Source organism: Pararge aegeria, chromosome 10, assembly GCF_905163445.1.
Source record: "Pararge aegeria chromosome 10, ilParAegt1.1, whole genome shotgun sequence".
In the NCBI taxonomy this organism is placed as follows: Eukaryota; Metazoa; Arthropoda; class Insecta; order Lepidoptera; family Nymphalidae; genus Pararge; species Pararge aegeria.
Genome location: NC_053189.1, coordinates 4278766 through 4299700, shown reverse-complemented (window position 1 = coordinate 4299700; position 20935 = coordinate 4278766). Strand labels below are relative to the sequence as shown.

At 36.9% G+C, this 20935-nt stretch overlaps 2 protein-coding genes across 3 annotated transcripts in view; both read right to left on the bottom strand.

Annotated features, from left to right (window-relative positions):
* Positions 1-1031: 1031 nt before the first annotated feature.
* Positions 1032-3879, bottom strand: LOC120626969. 2 transcript variants are annotated; one of them, XM_039894786.1, is made up of 2 exons: positions 3605-3879; positions 1032-1302 (listed from the first exon to the last, which is right to left on the bottom strand). In XM_039894786.1, the coding sequence occupies exons 1-2, from the start codon at positions 3711-3713 to the stop codon at positions 1064-1066; spliced, it is 348 nt and encodes a 115-aa protein (XP_039750720.1). In that variant the 5' UTR covers positions 3714-3879; the 3' UTR covers positions 1032-1063. The 2 variants fall into 2 exon arrangements, 1 of the variants encoding a protein (XP_039750720.1); XR_005658883.1 differs by having other exon boundaries at positions 1235-1355; positions 3605-3661.
* A 6287-nt stretch (positions 3880-10166) lies between these two features.
* LOC120627017 (sodium channel protein Nach-like) overlaps positions 10167-20935 on the bottom strand; it is a 29045-nt gene continuing 18276 nt past the window's right edge. The window contains exons 9-13 of the mRNA XM_039894855.1: positions 19261-19456; positions 17846-17899; positions 17193-17271; positions 12760-12878; positions 10167-10273 (exon numbers count right to left, since the gene is read on the bottom strand). Of these exons, the coding sequence (XP_039750789.1) occupies positions 10182-10273; positions 12760-12878; positions 17193-17271; positions 17846-17899; positions 19261-19456 (540 nt within the window). The 3' untranslated portion in view covers positions 10167-10181. The remainder of the gene's footprint in view (positions 10274-12759; positions 12879-17192; positions 17272-17845; positions 17900-19260; positions 19457-20935) is intronic.

Sequence of the window (20935 nt, the reverse complement as noted above, 5' to 3'; positions counted from 1 at the left end):
CACGGTTCTGAGCCGCTTTAAAGCACCTAGGACCCAATCGTATTCAGCTTCGCGACTCGCTGAGCTATGTCTGTAACTCCAGTTCTTCAACGGATCGTCCCATTTCTGATTTTATCACGCATATAAACTCCTCGACGCAGAGCTATCACGCAGATATAGCTCTCTCCATCGCCCGCTCAGTGACTCTGAACCTTCTTATGAGGCCCATCGTAATTTACCACGTTTCAGATCCGTGAGTCTTCACTAGTAACACGCACTGTTCGAATACTTTGGTATTCAGGCACTGAGAAATTGGGAATCAAACCTGGGAGTTCACAATTAAAACCACAGCGACTCGTCACTAAAATAGGGAAGGTGCTAAGAGAGTATTCATCTAAACAGAGTTTCACCTAGCTACTCAATGGGGTGATCTGTTCTACTATAGATACTCGTATCTACCTATACTGACTTATATTTATCCCAGAATTTAACCCACGCAATAAACAGCTTTTAGACGAATAAAGGTATTCATACCTATCATAAATAACAACATAAAAAGCCTTAGAAAGTAGAGCTATTCAAACATCTTCGAGTCTAATAACATTTCGTAACGTAAATAGAAAATAAATAAAGTCATACGAAAGATTAAGAGACTTCGTACAAGAATACATTTTGACAGGTAGTTGAAGGCTGGATTAGTGAACGTAACGTGGCGTTTAAACGTTATTTTCCACAAAATGTATACCATATTTTAATCTACATAAAAAAATATAAGTAGTTTTGCGTTATTTACACATGTTAATTTGAAAAGGAGGTAGGTAACAAAAAGAAGGACTTTATTTCTCGTTTTAAATACGTGATCAATTTTATTTTATTTTGATTCTGGAGCATTGAGACGATTCAAGCCACGCATTATCAGTTTTTATATAGAAGTAACCTAAAATTAAAAAAAAACAGAGCCACGTGATTTAATGTTTTTGTCAAATAAAAAGAAACACTTTTTTTAGGCAAATATTATAATTATTTCACTTTATATTATTTACCAAGTAATACAAGGTGATACCTGTGAAGAAGAAAACATCTACTAGGGTTCCATAACCTCAGCAATGGTGGCATGATAATATGGATGTTTAGTGTTTCTTGTGAGGTATCGCCTGGGGGCCATGCAGAACTTGGTTTGGAAGCAGACGTAGGTGGGTGACCTGCATTCCAGCATGCAGACGCACCCGGAGGCACAGCTAGTCATGTTTGCCGGGCAGTAGCGCGGCGGGGCAGCTTTGGGGCAAGGATCCACACAGACTGGGCTGTCGCAGGCCATATCGTCTGAAAGCACTTCACTAGTTGGCCAAACTCCGTAGCAACGTTAATCTGTTATCCTATGTACAAAATAATTGTTTTAAGTTACGCTGATAAAAGTGGTGAGATAATCAGAAATTTGACAACTTCCCAGGCGCAACGGTGAGTGCTGTGAATTTAAGTTGGAGGTCCCCGGTTCGATTCCGGCTAGGGTATTTTGGGAATTTATAATTTCTGAATTTTCTCTGGTCTGGTCCGGTAGGAGGCTATGGCCGTGGCTAGTTACCACCCTATCGACAAAGACGTGCCGCTAAGCGATTTAGTGTGCGATGTCGCGTTGAAACGTACTCGTATAAGGGTCCGTTCACACAGACCGGCTCGGAGAGCATCGGCCTGCTTTTTTCTTTTCACACAGACCGGGTCGTATACGCTTGGAATTGGCCGGAGCGGAGCCGCCAACTATTTCACATCGACCGGCTGGAAGAGATCTGAAAGCGGGTGCGGCTGCGCGAGCGAGAAAGAGCACGCAAGCGGAGCCGGTCGGCTCCTTTTATTACTTCACACGAAGCGCGTTCAGGCATTTTTAATGACAAAAAAGGTGCAAATGCAAAAATAAACTTTACTACAATCACTCAAAACACTGTTTCCAACGTGATAAAAATCTGCTCTCCTCTCCGAGCCGGTCTGTGTGAACGGACCCTTAGGGGTATGACTAGGTATAGGTAGGTAGGCCATGCTCCCTAACAGATTCGCTACCATCTTAGACTGTATCATCACTTACCACCAGGTGAGATTGCAGTCAAGGGATAACTTTTAGTGGAATAAAAAATAAAATATATTTATTTATATGAAGAATAACATATACTCGGTGTTTTTTTATTCCATTGCAATAAAGCTTTGACTACAATCTACCCTGAGAGTATCTAATTGATAACTACTAAGACATCATGAGTTATATATTTGCATCGTCTGAGTCTCGTTCAAGACCGTATTTATATCAAAATACCCGCCGGCACAATGTCATGAACATGTTAAAATGAGGAATAATGAATGAATACACTTTTATTGTACACTGTAGCGGTCTCCACATTACAGAACTAGATGGCGCTACAAAAATTCTGCATGGCGCTAGCGAAGTGTTTACGAAGAATGCCTATATATACAACTTCCAAAAATGAATGTTCGGACCTCGGTCCCCGAGCACGATCACCCGCTCGGAGGAAGATCTTCCTATTGTCACGGTCGAGCGTATCACCGTAGCTCCCGTACATACACCAAAGAAAAAAAGTAGTTACGGAGACATAAATACATAGTAAAGAGAGTACAATTTGGCGGCCTTATCTACATAGCAATTTCTTCCAATGCGTAAATGGAAAAAAAACATAGAAAAGAGGTAGGTGGTAAAATAAATAAGATTTAAAAATTATACAAATATATAGATAAAATAGGTATATTTATATATATATATATATATATATATATATATATGCAAATAAGATATAAACATACATGAAAGTTAAAATGCTAATCAATTAAATAAAATATCTGGCACTTATCAGGATATATTGAATTATTTTTACAAAATTACCGTCACACAAGCGATGATAAGAGGCAGCGGGCTGACCTGTCGGGGGTATGGCCCTTAAACCTTTAATCGGTTGAAACGCAACATCGCACCGGAACGCAAAATTGCTTGGCGGCTCCAGAACAGACGAGAGTAAATTCTGAAATTATAAATTTCCCCTACTGCCTACTGGGTATCGCATTCGGGACCTCCCATTAATAGGACAATAACGGAGGGATAAGATGATCATCTTATCCCTCCTTTATCGTCCTCATCATCATTATTATCCTATCATCCCATTACCTATCGGCCCAAGGCCGTAGCGTGATTTTAAGTACCTTTAAGCCTTTCTTAAGAATCATATGCAATAATGATTTTTAAATCGGACTGGTATTTTCTTAATTTAGCGCGTTCTAAGAAATAAACTTCGCTCTGTCTTAAAAATTAATTTCTAAGTTATGTAAGTTCGGGGTACCTCCCACAATAGGAACGTTAAGGCCGTAGTCCACCACGCTGGCTCAGTGCGGATTGGTGGAGACATTTGACGACATTATGGAGAACCCTCAGATATGCAGGTTTCCTCACGATGTTTTGATATTTTTAATTAAGAAAATATAACATAACTTAAGAAAATTTAAAGGTGCGTGCTGGGATTCGAACGTGGTCCTCCGAGAGTGAAGTCGAAGTCCTACCAGCAGGGCTATCACAGCTCACCTACATTATATCAATATTCAAGTTATATACTATAGTTATATATTATACTACCATTGACGCGTCCCAATGCTCCAGATGCATCCCATGGATACCAGCCTTCCTGACACAGGGTCGAAGATATCGTTAAGAATAAAACAGCGCTCAGTAATTTAGAATCCATTATCAAAATTAGTTTTAATAACCCTGGAAAATCTTTTTTCTGTATATGATATCATCGGTCATTTCATTTATTTAGCTCTTGTATTGGTTTATAAACATGGCTTCTGAATGGCTTGTGGACTTAATTGTTGTGTTTCTGTATTTATTTTAGAATTTAATTTGCGTAGCACTGGTATGGTATCTATGGTATATAGTTATGATTATGACACAAGTGTGACAATCTATTTGCCACTGACAAATCTTTTTCCTTGGGCATCTTTTTTTGCTAAGAAGGAATCTAAAAAAACGTTGTTTATATATATTTTTTTTAAATCATGTTAATAGAATTTGTTACAATAAATCGAGCTGTCCGCAGGGTCTAGAAATTTTACATAACATACATAACTTAGAAGTTAATTTTTAAGACCCAGCGAAACTTATTTCTTATAACGCGCTAAATTAAAAAAAATACCAGTCTGATTTAAAAATCTTTCTTGCATTTGATAGCTTAATTATTCTTGAGAATGGCTTTAGGGTACTTAAAATCACGGCACGGCCATTAAGGCCGAGCAAACGTAGTAATAATATAGGCGGGCGAGTCGACGCTGTGGGTCGGAGTTTCTGTTAGGGTATATCTATTTTCGGAAGTGGTACGCGAACATTGTCTCGGGGCACCGCTCGTCATTGTGTTATAAGTGCTAAAGTGGTTAAATAGTGCGGCATTGACTGCTTACTTGACTTCATTAGTACTTGTGTTATCACAAATGTAGATAACACTTATATTGACCCGTTCATCTCCGGCAATAAATACCTAAATAGGTAAAGTTCTGTGGTCGGAGAACCGAAGTCGATTCAGAGCAATGATGAGAATTCATTACCAAATCTTGCTTGCGCATACGCATAAAAAGATACTTTGTTTGCCGAGTATGGATGCAAGTTATTTCTGTGACATATTATGAAGTTGGTTTTACGATTTCAAAATCAGCTTAGCGGTTTAGTTTGCGGTTGGATTGTTAACAAATAAACAGATTAAAGCTGTGAATAAATGAATTGAAGTGGTGATAAGGCATTGTAGGAGCTCGACTTTACTTTCGGGAGGCCGAGTTCGAATCCCAACACCTTTAACTTTTCTAAGTTATGTGCGTTTTAAGTACCCAATTAAAATATCACTTGCTTCAACGGTGAAAGAAAACATCGTGAGGAAACCTGCATACCTGAGAATTCTACATAATGCTCCCAAAGGTGTGTAGAGTCCACCAATCCGCACTGGGCCTTGGTGGACAACCTTAAGGCCTTAACCTTTTCTCATTGTAGGAGGAGACCCGTGCTCTGTAGTGGCCGGTAATGGGTGGATGTGATGAACAGATTAAAAAACATTTAATTGGAATTTCACCATTTTTACAACTATTTTTAATTGAAACTAAATAGGTAGGCATAATAACGTATATTTACGTATCGTTTACATATATAAAAATAAGCAAACAATATATTTGTATTAACTTAAGCTTATATTTACATGTGTTTTTGTGTCACTCATGAACGTCTGTTTTCCTGCTCTCTACCTACATACACGACCATAACTTGTTTGCTGTTGCTTTAGTTGCAGTGCCGCTTATAATATGGCTGTCACTGCGTATTTCTCTAAATGTATATATCTCAGGATTTTTTATTAATATGCAAACTGTAATACCCCATCGGCTGAAATCCCATTCCCAAATTTACTAATAGTTTGTTCTTTCGGATTGCATTATTTTTTCTAACCATAGGTTGCATTATCACTGGAATATAGGGCAAGAGAGCTCGCTAGAGCCCTAGGGCTCGAAGTAACTCCGGGAAACGTCATTCAATGGGCACCTCATGTGTGACTTGGACCACAACTTAGGTAGCCATTGTGGCTAATAGTCGTAAGATTTTTTGACTTCGTGCCCCATCTGAGAAAGTTGGCCGCGTGACCTATTTGGGGGCCTTTTGGGAGCTTGGGTGGAATATCTTCGGTTCGGCGTTATGCAAATAGGGCCCCGTCTGACTTTACCCGCGGGGCAAGTTTTCTTACTGGTCCCAAAAATAAATCTATTGGCTAATCCATCTTCCTCATCTTCGTTCTTAAGTGTATCTACATTGTCGGGGAAGACAATAGTATCGCTTACTGGCCTCCTGGCCTTCGACTGTGATAAACTTGATTTACTTGCAACAATTTCACTTTTTATAACACCCTTACTTTCTATAACCGTACACAATAAAAGCACAGATAGGATACACAGATTTGTCACAATCATCTTCTCGGTGTAAGTCGGATACACAGATTTGTCACAATTTACGTCTCGGTGTAATAACAAAACAATTTCGTTTTGTTTCGATAGGTATGTTCGAATTTAGTCAAAATATTTACGAGACGTGTTTATCGTTTGTGGTTTTCTGCTAAATACTGGCATTGCGGTGTGCGCGTATTATTTTATAGCAATGTAAAATGTGATTAATAACATTGTCACAACGGATTTTAAACCTTTGAGGAGCCATTACACTTGTATCTTTCTTTTTTTCCCGTCTTAGTTGTTTTTCCAATAAACACGAGGCAAACTTTATTATTGAGATTAAGTTAACATTATAACTTCTGCTCAAACTATTTTCCATATATGATTAGAAAACAGATGACTATAGCTGCTAAGCTGCGTTTGTAACTTCAATTATGCGCAAATAGGACCTCTTCTTCTCAAGTTACCGGAACAAATTCTTCCACCTCCAAACGCGAATTTATTAACAAGCACTGGCGTATTCGTGTCAATTATTTTTTGATCCGGAAATACAATAATGTCACTAATAAATAAATTATTGTTCTTTATTTGTGGCAATGCCTTGCTTTCTCGCTTATTAACCACAATTCTATTTATTTCGCGACTTTCTATGGACGCGAACAATGACAGCACTGTTATCAATAGTATACACAGTTTCTTTACAAACATAATGAATGTAATATCTTAATGTATGGTATATTAATTTGCTTAACTTGATTTGAACTCAGTTAATAATATTCAAAGAGACGTTATACTGATAGTGGATTTGAAGACAAATACATAACTGTACGCTAATGTTATTAATTTATATGTAGAATATCATGTAGATTGTAGGTTGAGCATAAAGGTGACCTTACACGGTGCAATCCATCGCTTGGTAACCCGTCGCACGTGAAATTGTAAGCGACTGATTGCACGTGCATGTTCAAATATCATTGCAGGCAATCGCATGGTGTACCGTGTAGGAGACTTGTTTCTCAGTAGAAAAGGACATAATTCCATTGAACCGTGAAATGCGCTCCCAATACACAAACAGCAGTCAAAATCTCTAGCTACATTTTACTTTAACAAGATGGCGCTTTCATATGTTTTATTTTACTGTTTATATTATTTACAAAAACTCTCATTGTATGTGTACCTGAGGTTTGAGAGGCCCTGAGGGCGGGGTCACTGCTCTTATGAAGTGCACGTCACTGCTTACAAATTCAAATTCAAATCTTTATCTGCGTGATTGCCTGCAATCACGCAGATAAAGATTACACAACAAACAATTTGATTGAACATTTTGACAAATTTGATCTTATACTAAAACATAACAAGTTACGTACTACAATCTGCCATTCTATAGCATGAAAATTATAATAACACCTTAATTTTAAAATTATTTTTCCAATTTATACAAAATGTCAGAAAATTAAGGTATCAAAAATTGTGAAATTAAATTACAATGTCAACTTAAAATTAAATAAAGTAAACCAAATTATATACCTAGAAATACAATAATTTAAGCCTTTGATTTTACAGTTTTATCCATTCCAAGCATCGCGGACAGGTGAAAATAATATCCAAATTATATACATATCTACATATAGCGGGGGGTAAACTTCTTTTTCTTGTTACCGTGTTTAGGAAAATGGACAGGTAAATTTTATCACTAGTCAGTGGATATAATTGGGGGGTGAAATGTTTGTTTTTTACCTAGCTAGCTGTGCTGGAACGTTTATACACCTGAAAGTCGTCGCGTACCCAAGTCTTGCCCGAGTATTTTTTCTACACCGCTTACATATTGTCCGGTAAGATATTGCTAATGTTACAGGAGCAAGCAATTTGTGCAAATTACTGATGTTTGTTACACTAACATGGAGACTATTTACACAAGTTACTGAGTGTGACATTCTACTTGCGACTGATAGCAGCGACCGATTGCACGTGTGTCGACGGCAGTTTGGAAGTAATGGATCACTGATATCTGCGGGCAATCGATCGCTGCAGCGGGTTACTCGTGAATACCTATTACAGTCCGCCGGGTAATCCGCCGTTTTTGAATCAAGATTTAAAAAAAAACAGTTCAAGATGTGATTCAATAAGTCTCATTAATTGAATATGTTACTAAAATAAGTTTAATATACCTTAATTGCACAGGGCATTTATTAAAGGAAAAGTTACGTACATACATACATATTTATGAGCAGGTACTTTGAGTATTGATTAATTTTCGGTTACTCGTGCTCTAGCAAAATGACTGTTTTTGTAACGATTAATTATTACAGATTAAACCTAAAGTTAAATAGTGTGCATATCCCGCTAAATAAGACTTACTTAAGAACCCGGAATTTCCGTCCTTCTGGTCATATGGGTATTTCATGGGTAAAATAACAAGGAAATAACATCTACCGAATATTAGCTCGTTAATTAATATTAATGTATATCTATTGTGCAATTATAATACTTCGGTGACCTTTATAAAACAGCTCTACTAAATAGGTATGCCCACAAAACATTAGGTACCTACAGAAACCCGATGTTTAAAGTGTTTTTAATTTTTTATATCATATTTCTTCCTATTTTTTTCTCCATTACTTGGGAAACTAAACTTTAATTAGGAACTCAACATTATGGAAAAAAGGGCACATCGATACAGCCATACCTAACCAAATGATGTGCTTAACAATACCTACTATCTTTTTAACCGCGACTTCGCTCGCGTTACTATATATTTTGTCAATCAATTCGTGTTTTTCCGTTCTTTAAAGTTATTTATCGGATAATTTTTCATTCAAATTCAAATTTTAAATGATTTCATTCAAGTGGGCCTAATGTAAGCACTCAACAAGTCTGTCTGTTTGTCTCTCTCTATCATTCTGGATGAAAGGTACTTCATATCATTTTCTGTACCCCTGACATCGTGTATACATAATTGTATGATCATCGGTTGAGGAATTAAGTCACGAAAGCGTTTCATACAAACTTCGCATGATTTATAATATTAGCAAGGGTATATATAAAACGTAAAATTAAGGCAATGTGCGTAGAATCACAAACGATTAAATTCAGGTGACATTAGTTAAGCCGAGCCAAAACGTAGCATCCAACTTGCATCGGTAGCGGCGTTCGAGTTTGCGTCAAGCATGCACCTTAGAAGAACTAAATTAATAATTGTTAAGTCGACTTAACAATTATTCGTTGTAACGTCAACATCTTCTGAGGATACTCCGGTATCGGAGCGAAACGTGCGTAGAGGGTGACATTGCCGAAGATCTGTTTGGTGTGGAGTATAAGGATTGAATAAATTATAAATTACACCATACAGATTCTCCTGTTTTTCGCGGAGTATAGCAAATTAAGCTTAATTTTCATAATAGAAGAAGAACTTTTGTGATAGAGCTCGGAAGTCCTACAGCCATGCTTATTTTTACCGCTAAGCACCATTGTTACAAAGCTGTGTTCTGGTCTGAAGAGCATGGTTGCCGGTGTTATTACAGAAACATGAAGTTGAATACCTGCGCATCACGTTGTAGGACGTATTCCTTGCATGCCGTGTAAAGTGCCGCCCAGTGTCCATCAACCCAAGGCGTAAGTGTTAAGACTCATGTCATCATCAATTCAAACAACTGACTTTCTCTGCTGGATATTGGGTGTTTATTAGGGAGTTTCTAAATCCACAGTCCTGGGCCGCTGGTTTTCAGCGGCTCCCAGAGAGTCGCTTGTCGTCTCTCCACCTCGTTGGGGGCTGACTTACGCTGCGTTTAGCAGTGCGGGTCGCTATTCCAGCACCTTAGGAACCCAACGTCCATAGGTTCTCCGAGCTATGTGCCTCGCCCAATGCCACTTCAGATTCGCGACTCGCTGAGCTATGTCAGTAACTCTACTACTTTTACGTATCTCCTAATTTCTGAATCACGTAAAGATACTCCTAGCATAACTCTCTCCATCACCTGCTGAGTTACGCTGAGCGTTCTTATGAGCCCCATGGTAAGCGACCAAGTTTCAGATCCGTAAGTGTTCTAATGTGCCGGCCTGTAATTACACCGGCAACCACGCCCCAAAGACCGGAACAAAACAATGCTGCTTGGCGACAATAATGCTGCTTTGCGGCAAAACTAAGCATGGCATAACTAACAAATCGCACGCTACCGTGGTAGATGGACGTCTTCGTATGACCCTTCAAAAGTTACGAGGTAAAGATCAAACAAAGTGCTTCAGTTTCGTCGGATACAAAAAAGGTACACCAGCTCGATCACGCTGAGGAGGGAGGCCCCAAAGAAGACTCCGCCCACTCCTCCAATGTCCACTGGAAGAAGAAAAAGTTTGTACAAAATTATATATAAAAAAAACTTTTCCTCATTTGGAATTGTGCGACAGAGTGTTTTTTTTTGTTTGTCCTTCCTTCAAGACCTAACTTAGGAACCAATCAAAACAAATTTCTAAATGAAATTATAAAATTTCGTTTGAAAATGTGTGAAAGCGTGTTTGCTCGTTCTTCCTTCCTACAAAACCTAACTAGCAAACAATCAACTTGATTTTTGGCATAAAGTTAGGCTACTTTTTATCCCAGGTCACAAACGGTCTAAAAAATCGTAATAAACCTGGACTAAGAGCTCGGTGTACTTAGAACAGCTATTTATAACTATGAAAACCTGACTTTTCCAAGTGAACTTATACAAAAGTGTTCTTTCATGTGTTCATCGTTGACTCATCATCAACTAGGTGAGATTGGAGTCAAGAGTTAACTGTACTGAAACAAACAAAAAACACTTCCGTTTAAAACTCTGCGTTTGTTGCCCTGACGTTAAAGAGTATCAATAGTCAACCAAGACGACGATTAGGAGTTTAAAAATCTCAGATTTAACGTAGTACCGCCCATGTATTTGTTTCTGTCGACAAGGCCACAGCTTTAAGTCAAAATATACGAGTATTTTATATACGAGTAGTCTGCACACCAACTCCGCTGAGCGGCAGGTAGACAATAAATTGTAGACCGAGCTTAAATAGGCTTTAATGCTAGAGGCCTATTTAACAGCTAAAGTGTGTGTCCTTCCAAACGTATGCCTGGATTTTTTTATTCGGTTTATTCGGCAAGTTTTTACCTGGCGTTTATACACATAAAACAAAGCCCCATTATTAAACACCTTCATTACATACACCATAGCTGAGATAGGGGTTTTTAGCCGAATATAATGTCCACAAGCATATAATATGTTTATATTTTTCCACATATTTGATATATATTTTTAGTTTTAGGTATTAAAGTCATCCTCACAATCCTACAAAGGTCTGGTCAAAGGTGTCTCCTCACAAAGCAAAGAGGGATTTAAAGCAAAGACCCACCCGGCAGATGCAATACAGGTTGGCGGGATTTAACGACTCTTATTACACATATGTTATAATAACCGTAACCAATGGCTTGAAGTGCTCTCCGAGGCGCGATAAGAATTAAAAAAAAAAAACCAATACCTAAAAATTGTGGCCCGATCTGCGAATTGAATCCAGTACCTTGTGATCCGGAGTTGAATATGCTAACTACTAAACTAATGTACTTAAGTACTTAAACTTAAATGCAAGTCATTAACTATAATTGTTAAATGTATGTATTACGAAGCCTATGCGTGGCACGTAGCTATTATGTTTAGAATATGCTGTCATACATCAATGATTGATGTGTTTTTATTTTTAACAATGTTTTTTTAAGTCACAGTCACAGAATTAAGGACATTATATGGAACCCTCTTTCAACCATTACTGCATGCAGTGCATTGTGTCCAAAAACATGTGGCATGGCAACAATGCCTCGCGCATGTCTTGTCACGTCACCCGCGGAATGTTGGTAGCTCGCAGACGTTCTCCGTTTTACCCATAGTATGTTAAACGCTTCGAACATTAGAAGTACATATAATAAAAATTGTCAACTTCTAAATGGAATTTAGTGACTAACCCACCTGGTCGAGAAACACTACTAAAGTGGAGTGGTTTTTGATGATTCAATATTAGTCGTGTCCACGGTTTCTGTATGCTCTTAATTTTGTGGTCACAGAGTCTGTCATCAAATTTAGCAAGTTAACATTGATACTCGTCCCGGTTTCTAAATCTAAAGCACCGACATTTTTTCAAGTTATACTTCTTTTGGCGCGTTAGAGAAAAATGGTGAGAGTAAATTTTTACGACGCGCGCGCACACACATGAACATGAAGTTAGCGGTCGACAACATTTTAGTTTTTTTTAAAAAGGTGTGACAGTTACCTTACAATAATTGAAACTATACCTTTTTTCCATTGTTAGTGTTATTTTTACTGCAAACATAGAATAAGGCGAAAGATACAATTTATGAAAAGACTTTTATCTTGTTACGCCAAATAAGTACAACTTCTAACGCGTGTACACACAAGTTTTCTTTTTGTCAAATTTAAAAAAGGAATGCCTTATGTTCAGTGGCGTGCCTAGGCATAGTCCTAGGATAGGCATTGTTAGAGTTATAAAACGCCTACCATTAAGTATTTATAACTCGTATTGTCCATTTTCTTTATTTTATATTATCTGCATACCCTGAGCATACCCTATGAACGCCACTGCTTATGTTTACTTACCGTGCGGTGATGGCAGATCAGAATACAGTTGTCACAGACCCCCCTCTTAAGGGTGTTGTTAGAAATATAACGTAGAAAGGGCAGCAGCGTTCCCCGTCTGCAGAGCGTGGTGATTATAGGCATAAGGCAAAGGCTCTCGTTGGGAGAGTCCTTATGTCCTGCAGTGGACCGTTTTAGGCTGACGATGTTTACTAACCTACAAGACCGAGTGTGTCTTTGATGGCCAGTCTTCGTACTCTCAAGGACGGCAGGTGCGCAAGGCGTATTCTTGCTCGGGAGCCACGTTTTAACATTTCTGGCGTTTGCTTTACACGACTGTTAACAAAAAAACATCGACTGTAAACTTGAAAAAACAAATATAAAATGATCAAAATGATTTTGTTATGTTACACTTACTTAAATGTTATGACTTAGCATTGACTTCGCAAGATGGGCACCGTATAAAGAACAGAGGTGCACCGCGAAGGCGCTCCTTTTGTACTTCAAAAATATTTTTTTTATAGTATTTCCGCTGGAGTGTCCCGCACTTTGAAAAATTGTGTGAATATCACCAGCTCAGCCATTCCATTGTATAAAAATTAAACTACACAATGTTTTATTTTTCTTAAAAAGTTATTTATTTTAATTTTTGTATTACTAAATGAGAATGTTTTATTATTTGCGCCTAACTAACAAATACCTATCTAATTGAACTAGCTAGGTAAAGTCACGGGCGCCGTGAAAAATTTCTTAACTTGTAAATCCGCCACTGGCCTAATAAGGTTGGGTACCCCTGACTTACACTAATGACTTACTTGCAGAAACAGGCTCAGGAACTTTGTTTCTGGACGCTAGTACTTAAAAAATTACAATATTCATTTATTTTAAGTAGGCTGGCTACTCTTTCAGCACAGTTGAAACGTCAAGATTCTACCGAGAAGAAGTGCAAGAAACACAGCAGTTGCTGGCATGCAGATTCCCTCACGATGTTTCCTTAACCGTTGAAGCAAGTGATATTTTAATTACTTAAAACGCACATAACTTAGAAAAGTTAGAGGTACGTGCTGGGATTTGAACTTAGTCCCTCGACAGTGCATTCGAGCTCTACCCACTAGGCTATCACAGCCCATAAATAACAATGTTATTTTATTAAACCCGCAGGTAACTTTTACCAGAAGCGTTTCCGGGATTATTATCTTATTTTAATCTCCAGGATGCTGGCTACACGTGTGCCAATTTTTATCAAGATTGGCTCAACGTTTGAGCCGGACAAAGGTAACAAACAAACAGGGACACTCTCGCATAATACATTTAAAACAAGCCAAGATAAGATGTTTTAGAACCTCGTTGCTCGTTGTAGTATTTCTCCTATCTTTAGTTACCAAGAAAACTGTTTTAAGCAAACTCGCTAACGAGAGAAAATAAAGTTATGGCCGCGAAAATTGAGTTGACTTTCCAAGCTTGAAAGCTGATAATTATTATCTAGGGTTAATTTAATAGCGAGAGTTCTGTTATTTTCTACTCTATTTGCCAGAGGCGAATGATGTTAATGAATTTTATATTTTTAATCTTTGTATCATTTATCGTTTTTTATTTATTATAACTTTACATTCATCCCTATCCCTACTAATATTATAAATGTAAGTGTGTTTTTTTACGCTTTCACGCAAAAACTTCTTAACCGATCCTCATGAAACTTTGTACACATATTTTTGGAAGTGTCAGAAGTAATATAGGATACTTTTATCCCCACATTAAGCTCGGTTCCTTTGGGAGAGGGGATGAAAGTGTTTGACGATTTTACACCATAACTCCGACAAATTATAACCGATTTAAACAATTATTTTGTACTATAGAGGTTATAATATGTGTTTAATTTTGCCCAAAATGTGGTTAGAGATAGAGGACAGAACTCCTCAGCGGACAGCAGCAAAACTCTCATTTAAGGCTTAGCGTTACTGAATACTTTAATTTTTCTTAGAACTACAATTAAATTTAATGCCACATCAAACGCAGACGAAGTCGCGGACAACAGCTACTAAGGTATACATTTTACAGCAGATGCTTTTTTTTGTCGTAATTGACGGACCAAGTAGATGGCCTACTTGATGGTAAGTGGAAAACCATCGCCTTTGAACAGAGTAACACTTCACAGGGCATGCAAGAAGCACGCCCTGCAACATGCCACCCTGTGTCCTTCAATTTGAGCCTGTAATAACCTTCACACCAGAACACAGCATTGCGACAATGCTGCTTGGAAATAAGCATGGCCAGTGGCGGTACAATACAAGCCGAAAAGCCCGGCTTGCGTTATAATAAATCTCCTAAAATAATTCATACTTGATAGCAATGAGGAAATTAACACGATGTATTAACTTTGACTCAATAGTGTATGCACAATGAGTATACAAACACTACGGCTGGCTGCATGGCGATAGTACTTCCCCGGACGAACTCAAAATGCTAAAATATTCCTTCCTTCCTATACTTATTAATTTATATAATTTGGTACAAAATTTTATATTATTACACTGTAGCGTCAATCAGCATTTTATTATCATACTAATATTCAAATGAAAATGTGTGACTTTTCGTATGTTTATTTATTGGCTTGTTATCTATGTTGGGCTCAGCAGAACCGACCTAAACGAGATTTCCACATATTACAATACCTGTTGAATGTGACATTTCATAACATTATTCCAACTTTAGTTTACGTTTACTATTATTATTATTATAACTCTTTATTCTTACACCAATCAAGAGTATATACAAGAGAAAAAAAGTAACATTAAGAAAGAAGTAGAATATAAAAGACGGCCTTATCTCCTAATAGCTATCTTTGCCAGGCAACCTCAGAATTAGGAAAAAAAGTGGAAACCAGACCTTTAACAGAAGAACAGTTTACCTATTTGTAACATCCTATATCTTTACACACATGCATACATTCTGCATGAATTTAGTGACGTCACGTTTAAAGCTACATCACGGAATAACTAATAGTACCTACCTACATATCTACTAGTGGTTATACATACGTCATAAATTCTTGTTATTCATACGTCATAAATTAAAAACAATCTGACTCAGGCACTTGTTTTGGCTTACTATCATCGCATCAAAATATTATTTTATAATTGACAACTGGACAAAAGTTCCGCCAAGCGATTTTACGTTCCAATAAGATTCTGCGTAGGAACCGATTAGGGTATTGATTTATAACAACTGTCAAACGATTAGCAGGTTATTTTTATAGCAATAATTGAGGGACCAAGCAGGTGGTCCACGTGATGATAAGTGGAAAACCATTGCGTATAAACGGGCAACACTTCGCAGGGCTACCATTAAACACTTCCTACAACGTTCTACTGTGTGTCCTTTAACCCGAGATGTTAAGCACGATGTGCAAAAATTATGGAACAATCCCCCATCAGATGTGTTTCTTCAAAAATATTTCACACATACACACACACACACATATGTTCAAAACATGTAACATAGTACAAATATGATTACCAGCGTTACCTGCGAATTGATATCTTTATTTTTTTACTTTTTTACTTTTTGTTTTAAACAAGCCATATTTATAAGGAGAGCACTGTCGCCTATAACACAGGTTTATACCTAGCTTAGGGACAGTTGATTTCTGTATATCCGTGTTAATTTTAACATTAATTCAAAATTCAAAATTCATTTATTTCAAGTAGGCCTAATACAAGCACTTTTGAAACGTCAAGTCTGTCCGTGTGTAGTGACTCTACCACCGGTTCGGAAGGCAGATTCTACCCAGAAGAAGCCGGCAAGAAACTCAGCAGTTGCTCTTTTCCAACATCAAAAATTTACATTTTATATTTTAACATTCATTTTTCTATCTTGTGAGAGATGAAAGCGGAGCCGGATGCTTCCAAGCAACCTTGTCATTAAGAAACTCATCAATTGTATAATAACCTCGCTAATAAATGTGTTTTAACACATTCTTTAAACTTATGGATTGGTAGGTCCAAAATTACCTTAGGAATCATATTATAAAAGCGTATACTCAATCCCACAAATGACTTCTGCACCTTTCGCAGACGATATGCAGATGTCACTAATTTATGACCATTTCTTGTAAGTCGACTGTTTATATCCACTTTTTGTTTATAAAGACTAATATGTTGTAATATAAGTTATACCTATTGTGCAGATGTAATGTAAATTGTACCTATGTTTTATTGAACAATAAACAAAATATTATACTATATTAAATACAATATAGGGTTATTCAAGGGGCGGATAAACAAATTCCTTAAAAGCCGCCAACGCATCGGTGGCTCCTCTGGTGCTGCAGATGTTTATGGGCGGCGGTTATCACTTATCATCAGGTGACCCACTTGCTCGTTTGCCCGCTATTAATATATAAAAAAAAGCGGTAATAGTTCCCCAGGCGAGCTCTGTCATAAAAAGCTACTCGGTTAGCTCACGACCTTCTTACTCATTAATTCAAAATTTTTACTGTCTTTTCGGACATTAAGCACACTGACATTCATTATCTCAGTGACAAAGTTACGAAAAGAAGTTTTCAATTCATTGGTGTGATCAGAGAATATGACTGATGTAAGCCATACAGGAAAGGATTTTTTATTAACCGTAAGATAATTGCTTACTCACTTGGAGAATTTATGAACAGCACTGTATTGGGTTTCATCGCAAGCCATGGGACAGTTGCAATCATAGTTTACTATCCTCTCTGAAAACATAGCAAAGTTATTATCATATATATACCTTAAATTTCATATATAAAACCTTTTCAAAAGCCTTCGTGGTTGTTAGATTTTTGAAGAGTTCCGTTGTCAGTCTCCGTAACGCTTTATCAGATCTATATGATATTAAAAATGGGACCCGTTCTGAATAAACCCGTTTCGAAAAAAAAATTTTGAAAATCCGTCCGTAAAGATATAAATAAAATAAAATATATTACGACACATCGCCATATAGCCCCAAACTCCAAAATAGGTGTAGCTTATGTACTAAATGTACTAGTATGGGTACTAAAATAACTGCGGAAACTTTATAAATTATATACAAAAAATACTAATAATATACAGATAAACACCTAGGCACTGGAAATTTATTCATATTCATCACACGAACATTTATCAGTTGAAAAATATTCATGTTCACACAAAAACTTTGCAGCGTATAAAATCTCGGAAATAAATGACGGAGCTTTGACTGAAAATACATTTAAAAGAACATCTGTATTGACAACCTCCTCGGTCCTCAGTATTTAACGGAAAAAAAAAAACATAAATCTCGCATACCTTTATTGTTATCCAGACAGTTTAGTCCCAAGATGTCGCAAGCCGGAGACCCGACTGTAAAATAAGGAACTAACTAAGCAGGTATTTATTTATATTCTAATAGCTTACTTCAGAAACTAGAATAAAGTTTAAACCTTTTAAGTTTTTGAAATGCCAAACCATTTCAAAAACTTAAAAGGCTTTTATATTATACGTTAATTAGAACCAACCGGAGTATGGCATAGTCGTATGCAGCCAGACCGCCTAGAAAGTATACAAAGACAATTCACACAATTTTATTGCATTTAACTAGACAAAAAAAAACTTTATAAGGATCGACTTAAATCTCATAAAACGAACCATAGATGAACTCTGAACTGTTGAGCCATCTATACCTTAAGGTTCTATCTCGTATGGCAAGGTTCCCCTTTTCCACTGTTAACCCACAAATTTTACAGAACTTATCTCGGCCACCGCTCCATAATATCTAGGCAAAGTAGATTGTATTTATATTATATAGGTTGTATAGGATTGTATAACTAATTCGAATCTGTTCATATATTTAAACGTCGTCTGAAGGATCACCTCTGATCTCGATAAGTTCATAAATGTATATGTGTATTTTTCTTATTAAAACCTGTAAAGTCTCAACATTTATGATTAATGTATCTATTTTTTAAATTATGTATTTATTTAGGGTGTCAACTATAGTGTATATAATTTCATGTAAGTTTATTGTATGTTTTAAAATGTCGATTTTCTTTTCTTTTTTTTTTCTTTTTTTATCTGTACACCAAGGACCATCTTTGTACCTTTAGAAAGTACAAAGATGATGTACAAAAGATGTTTTCCTTCACCGTTGAATCAAGTATATCACCTGCTTCAGTGCTTAAAACGTACGTAACTTAGACGTACGTACTGGTATTCGAGCACACCTCCCCCGAAAGTGAAGTCGAAGTCCTACCCACTGGGCTATCACCGCTTATAATAATTGTAATTTAATTTATTTCTTATTAATTCATTTATTTATTATGTTACAATGGCTTATAGACAGGGTATGCACAGGGTATGCAGATGATATAAAATGAAGAAAATCACCAGTATGAGCTATGAATACTTAAGGATAGAATTTTAATATCTCTTACAATGTCTATCCTTAAGTTTTTTAAAACTCGTAATGGAGATTTTCTTCATTTTATATAATCAGCATACCCTGTGCATATAGATTACATAACTATTATACCCATTGGAGCAGCGTGGTGGAACTATGCTCTAAAACCGTCTCTCCTATGAGAAAGCAGTTGCCTTTGCCCAGCAGTTATAGACTAATAATTGATGATGATAACTTATATTATTATTATGCTTGATAAAACCTACGCCCAGTAGTGGGATGTACTATGATGTGGAACGTGGAGAAAAAAGCCAAAAGAACTCACATATGTGTGACAAAAAGTGATGTGTACAATTGCAAAAGCTGGTCTGGGCCAAAACCCTGCAGTATAGCAGACAGGCGCTATACGTGAACTCCTTGAAGGGCCAGCCCGGGAGCTCAGGCCGTTCTTTCTTGAACAGACAACCGCGCAGAGACGGTGGCAGCGAAAGTACTGTCGCGTCGTTTACCGTTTGCACTACCTGAACAAAGAAAAGTATAATCACTATAACATTTTTTTTTCGGATTTTATATAGCTTGGACGGGAGCTATGACGAGGAAGATCTTCCTACGTACGGGTGATGGTGCTCGGAGACAAAAGTCTAGCCTAAACAAAAGTAAATTTTTGTGAACAATTACTTAGCGCGATACAGAATCTTTGTGACCGACAGATAATTTTGAACCTGACAGGACCTGATCCAGCGACTCTGCGACCAATCGCAGCCTGAGATAAAATTTATATAAAAAAACTACGTTAAAAAACCGACTTCAACAAGAAATAAATAATTTCTACAACATTTTTTATTCGTTGCCTACTAAAATCTCAGCGTAATCGGTGTACATGAATAAACAAAAAAGTAAGCGAATTGAGAAGCTCCTCCTTTCTGAAGTCAGTTAAAAATCGACTTGGTGTTTGGCATGAGTTTATTGAAAGGACGTTGAGCAATACAGGCTACTATCCCAGAAAAACCAACGGTACCTACGGGATTTATAAAATACCGTTATTAATCAGAACGCAAAACGCGTGACATTAAAAAAAAACTGATACCCGCGTTGTCCTCCTTTCAACTAACTCCATTCCAAAAATCAAGTCGATTTATTACTTAGTTAGTGCGTAAAGTGAGAACAAACAAACAAACACACTATTACATATTATATTTAATAGGATGGACTAACGTGGCCTACCTGATGGTCGCTTGAAAATCATCGCCCATAAGAAGAGCAAGACTTCGAAATACCTTAAAGGAACAAGAACGAAAAGTTCTCGAAAGTTCTCGAAAGTTCCACCCTATGTTAATCAACTTGAAGCGTAGGTATTAAGCGTCATGTGTCTGTAATAACACCGGCAACACAGCGACACTGCTTAGCGGCATAATATATTGCACGACTCATGATGCGAAGCATCAGAGAGTGCTTTACGATCGAAACATTTTTCTCGCCTCATTTCGGCGGCTATTTTTATTATTATAGCCTTGTTAGTTCACGGAATCAAGATATTTTGCATACTATTGTCGAGATAATTTAATGGAGATTAATTCCATACTTTTAAAAAATTGATTTACTATTCTATTGCATAGAATTCAAAAAAAATTCCTGTCCGTCATGTGTGAAACCCGAAAACACTCTTAACTTGTGAAAAAATCCATTATTTGAGTTAAATTTTTTTTTTTTTTAATTCTAATCGACGATTGTAGGTCACTGAATGCGAATGATTAATTAATTCAGTGTAGTTTAATTGCAATTAATAAAAAACGAAAACTGCAAGACTGTATATCTATATATATCCATGTAAAATTAACATGGATGGTGATATATCTATATCTATAGATATTATGTACATTTTATTCCAACATGGGCGCCTGTGCATCACTTTCCTAGTACAGCTGTTTTAAAATTTTTTTTTTTTCTTTTTATTTTGCACGACTCATGTGTTTTTTTTTCGTTATTTATTGACAAATAAT